We start from the raw sequence: 4,686 nt of genomic DNA, 5'->3' as shown, positions 1-4,686 counted from the left end.
TTTAAGTATGTATTTTTATTCATTTATTTTTATTTTTTGAGATATGGTCTCACTGTTGCCCAGGCTGGAGTGTAATGGCACGATCTTGGCTCACTGCAGCCTGAACTCCCAGGCTCAAGCAATCCTCCCACCTCAGCCTCCAAGTAGCTGGGACTACAGGCACACACCACCACGCCTGGATCATGTTTGTATTTTTTGTAGAGATAGTGTTTTGCCACGTTGCCCAGGTTGGTCTCAAACCCCTGAGCTCAAGTGATCCACCCGCCTTGGCCTCCCAAAATGCTGGGATTACAGACATGTGCCACCTCGCCTGGCCTATTTTATTTTTTGATACAGGGTCTTGCTCTGTCACCCAGGCTGAAGTGCAGTGGTACAATCATAGCTCACTGCGGTCTTGACCTCCTGGACTCAAGCAATCCTCCTGCCTCAGCCTCCTGAGTAGATGGGACTACAGGTGCATGCCACCACACCCAGCTAATTGTTAGTAGAGATGATATCTCACTATGATGCCGAGGCTGGTTTCAAATTCCTGGGCTGAAGCAATCCCAAAGTGCTGGGGTTACAGGCATGTGCCACTGTGCCTGGCCCTGTATTTCTTCATAAATAATGTGAAACAAACTCCCATGATGAGCCTGAAAACCGACCAGAACACTCCTCTCTCCCGTACTCCTCTTCCCACCATCTGGTGGGATTTCAAGCCAGCAAAGGTGGCTTAGCCCAGATACTGAGAGAACAAGGATAAGGCCAATCAACAAAACTTGCTGAGGAATGACTTACACAGGAGCTTGATTGAAAGCTTTTATGACTTTTTAAAGTTAAAACAACATATAGAGCAACAGGAATTAAATGGTTAAATTGCATCAACGGCCAACGTTGGAAACCAACTCTCTCTCCACTGTAGACCAGAGATCCTAGTGCTGCTGACAGGGTCTTGTGGCACCCCTGAGATTGTCCTGGCAAAGTTGAGAACACATCCAGGTCACCACAGATTCTGGTGTGTTCTGCAGAGCATGTGTTTTACAAGCAATATCCCTCCTCATGGCCAAGGTGAAATAAGCACAAGTTCTGTGCCCTGCCCCCCATGTCATAAGCAGCACAACAGCCATTCAGGCCAACACATCCAGAACTATGTGACAATCAACTGGTAAGAACTTGTTTCCAGGTTATGAATATTTGTAATGCTTCCCTCTGAGGCCACAACAGGCCCTATCTCCCAGCCCCTAAAGTTGCTCCCCATGTTTCCACGGGCAAAGGGCCTATCCTTTGCCAACTCTTCCTCTGGCTGTTGTGGAATAGCAATTGCTGGCCCTTCCCAGTCTCTGATGTCCTGGTGTACTCAGGACAATGGCAGCAGCTACATGAGCCTTAGTCTCTCAGTTCTGGGGCCCTGGACTGAGGCTGGAAACAGGGCAGCTCCCCCATGGTTGAGACTCCTGCAACAGCCAGGCTTTCCTCAGGACCCCTGCTCTGTGTCTCAGGGGTGCTGGGATCCTGTTCTTGGCTGGAGGACTGTGGCTTACAGGCTGAGTCCCCCTTCTTGCTCTCCCTGTTGGTCCAGGGTGAATAAGAGACTATGGTGAATCCTCTTCTGCAGGGCTGAGGCTGCAGGGACCAGCTCTGCCCTGTGTCCTGTTGAGGACGTTTCTAGAATGCTCAGCATCCACCAGTGCAGGTCCTGCTCTTGGGGTGCATCTTGGAGTCTCACCACCCACACTTCACCAGGCTCCAGCAGCAATTTCCAGTGCTGCCCTGGGGTCCTCAGGGCCCTGTCTGGGGTCATCTTCTGTAGGTAGATAGTATCATAGCAGCCCACCATGGAGACAAGCTGCAGGGCCAGTAACCAGGCCTTAGCCTCGGCAGGGCCCACTGCCCAGGTAATGCCCAGCTTCAACACCATGGGCTCCCCTGGGGGCAGGTCCACTTTGAGAAACCCCTGCTATGAAGGAAGGAAGCTTGGCCAGTGTGAGCAGGTAAGAAGCCCCTCAAATCTCCACGGAAGACCCTGGGTCCAGTCAGCATCCTCAAGGCCCAGGCCCAGGGGCACAGCCTCCTGAGGCCCTAGTTCAGTGGGCACAAAGTGGGGGTCCAGACCTGCATCTTCCAACCCTTCTGAGGCTGATGCCAGGGTCCCTGGCCCCCATGCCTCAGAGCCCCCCTGCACAGGCTGTCCTGGGCTCTGCCCCCAGCTCAGCTCCATCCCTGAGGACCCCTCCTGCTCCGACTCTGCCTCAGTGTGCTCCATCAGCTCAGGGTCCCAGTTGTCTTCTTCCCAGTCCTCTGACTCCAGCAAGTCTTGAAAGTCTAGAAAGGCAGCCTTGAAGCAAGTGAAGCAAATGCTTAGCTGATCTCCATGTTGAAGCTGATACATCCAGGAGGCGTAGAGGTAGGACGTGCCCTCTTCCTCATACCGCATGCTGACCGGAGGGCACATGGCCAGGCTGCCTGCCTCCTGCCAGGGTGGACAGCAAGAGTCGGGCCTTCAGAGGATCTCGGATGGTCTGGCCACAGGTGCTGGGGCCAGTAGGATGCTGGGGGGCAGGGATGAAGGGGACAAGGAGCAGGAGGAGAAAGGGGTTTCCTATCCAGAGATTTGGGGTGGGGTGGATGACCTGGGTCCCAGCTCAGTGGGGACCTGCAGAGGGTGGAAGCTTGAATTTCTGGAAATGTCTTCAGCTTCTGCAGTTGCTGTGGTCTCAGGGGAGCTGGAAAGGCAAAGGAAGGGAGGTTAGGTGCCCCCAGCAGGCAGGGCGGGAGCAAACTGTGGGGACCAGCAGGGGCAGGGATGTTGGGGTTCGGACTGGCCGTTTAGTGGGGACCCTGCTCAGTTTGAACAGCACCGGGGCTGGGAGGCCTTCAGTTCCTCCATCCGACCTCCCCAGGCTCATCAGCCACCCCCTGCACCTCCAGGACCCCAACACCTGACAGAACCTGGGGGAACCTGAGGGAAACTGGCAGAGCCTGAGGGGACCTGATGGAAATTGAGGGAACCTGAAGGAAACTGAGGGAACTTGAGGGAAACTGGAGGAACCTGAGAGAAACTGGGGGAACCTGAGAGAAACTGGGGGAACCTGAGGGAAACCGGCAGAGCCTGAGGGGACCTGATGGAAATTGAGGGAACCTGAAGGAAACTGAGGGAACTTGAGGAAACCTGAGGGAAACTGGGGGAACCTGAGGGGAACTTGAGAGAAACTGGGGGAAACTGAGGGAAACTGAGGGAACCTGACACAAACTGGGGGAACCTGAGAGAAACGGAAGGAACCTGAGAGAAACTGAGGCAACCTGAGGGAAACTGAAGGAAACTGGGGGAAACTGAGGGAAACTGGGGGAACCTGAAGAACTCTGAGGGAAACTAAGGGAACCTGAAGAAACCTGACACAAACTGAGGGAACTTGAGAGAAACTGGGGGAAACTGAGGTAACCTGAGGGAAACTGAGGCAACCTGAGGGAAACTGAAGGAAACTGGGGGAACCTGAGGGAAACTGAGGGAAACTGAAGGAAACTGGGGGAACCTGAGGGAACCTGAGGGAAACTGGGGAACCTGAGGGAACCTGGGGGAAACTGGGGGAACCTGAGGGAAACTGAGGGAACCTGAGGAATCCTGGCCCCGCTTCAGCCTCCCAACCCCTCACCCAGCACCAGGCCGTGTCTCTGAGACCCCTCCTCAGAGACCCCTCCTCAGAGACCCCTCCTCAGGAGACCTCACCATCCTGGTGTCTCCACTCATGTGGGCACCCAGGGAAAGGAGGAGGCAGAGCCCGTCTGGGTATATAAAGGGCCATTTCCCATGGTGCTCTGGGCTCATCTGCATATCTCCCATGAGCCTCAGTTTCCAGGAAATGAAAGTGCTGAGTCACCAGCTCCCCTCAAGGAGGGCCACGTACAGCCCCTGGGTGCCTGCAGAAAGGCCCTGGGGCATGCAGCTCCTCTGGGGGCTGGAGATCGGGGTCGGTGCTCTCCGTCCACAGGCTGGCACGGCGTGAGCATCCAGCCTGTGGCTGCTGGCCCGTCGTGCGCACGACGTCCTGGTCCTGCCGCATTTGTAAAACGTGATCCCTGCTTTGCTGTCTCCGTCTTAAAGTTCTCTGAATTTTAGGAACCAGCCAATTGTCAACTAGATATTGTTTAAACACATTTTCCCCTTTGTGGTTCATCTCTTCACCTTTAAACAGAGACGCTTATAAATTAACACTTGTTTTTTCAATAGACTCTATTTTTTACAGCAGTTTTAGGTTCATAGCAAAATTGAGCCAAAGGCATGGAGCTCTCCCACCGCTCCCCTGCTCCTGCAGGTGCACAGCCTTCCCCAGTACCCCCATCCAAGCCATTTGTTACATGTTGTTATTATCATCATCACCCTCTGCAATTTCCATTAGGCTTTCCTCCGGTGCTGTGCATTCTGCAGGTTTGGACATGCATATAATCATGCAGAGCCACCACTCCAATATCGTACAGACGGGTTTCTCCACCCCGATTCGTCTGTGTTCTACATTTTCATCACTCCCTCTCCCAGCCCCTGGCAACCAGGGATCTTTTGACTGTCTCCTTAATTTTGCCTTTTCCAAAATGTCATAGAGCTGGACTCATACATTACGTAGCCTTTTCAACTTATTTTTTTAGTAATACGCACTTTGGTTCTTCCATGTCTTTTGTGGTTTGATAGTTCACTTCTTTTTTTTTTTTTTTTTT

At 53.3% G+C, this 4,686-nt stretch overlaps 1 protein-coding gene across 2 annotated transcripts; it reads right to left on the bottom strand.

The window, feature by feature from the left end:
- Positions 1-784: 784 nt before the first annotated feature.
- TEX19 (testis expressed 19) lies at positions 785-3,742 on the bottom strand. 2 transcript variants are annotated; one of them, XM_004090403.2, is made up of 2 exons: positions 3,704-3,742; positions 785-2,702 (listed from the first exon to the last, which is right to left on the bottom strand). In XM_004090403.2, exon 2 carries the CDS (start codon positions 2,429-2,431, stop codon positions 1,937-1,939), a length of 495 nt encoding a protein of 164 aa, XP_004090451.1. In that variant the 5' UTR covers positions 2,432-2,702; positions 3,704-3,742; the 3' UTR covers positions 785-1,936. The 2 variants fall into 2 exon arrangements, with proteins under 2 accessions (XP_004090451.1, XP_004090452.1); XM_004090404.2 differs by having other exon boundaries at positions 3,630-3,741.
- Between the last annotated feature and the right edge of the window lie 944 nt (positions 3,743-4,686).

The sequence above is a fragment of the Nomascus leucogenys genome, chromosome 14 (genome assembly GCF_006542625.1).
Source record: "Nomascus leucogenys isolate Asia chromosome 14, Asia_NLE_v1, whole genome shotgun sequence".
NCBI lineage: Eukaryota > Metazoa > Chordata > Mammalia > Primates > Hylobatidae > Nomascus > Nomascus leucogenys.
This window is presented reverse-complemented; position numbering and strand designations above follow the sequence as displayed.

What these genes read in the sequence shown, in the direction of transcription:
- TEX19 (XM_004090403.2), bottom strand. Translation starts at nt 2,431, where the DNA reads ATGTGCCCTCCGGTCAGCATGCGGTATGAGGAAGAGGGCACGTCCTAC.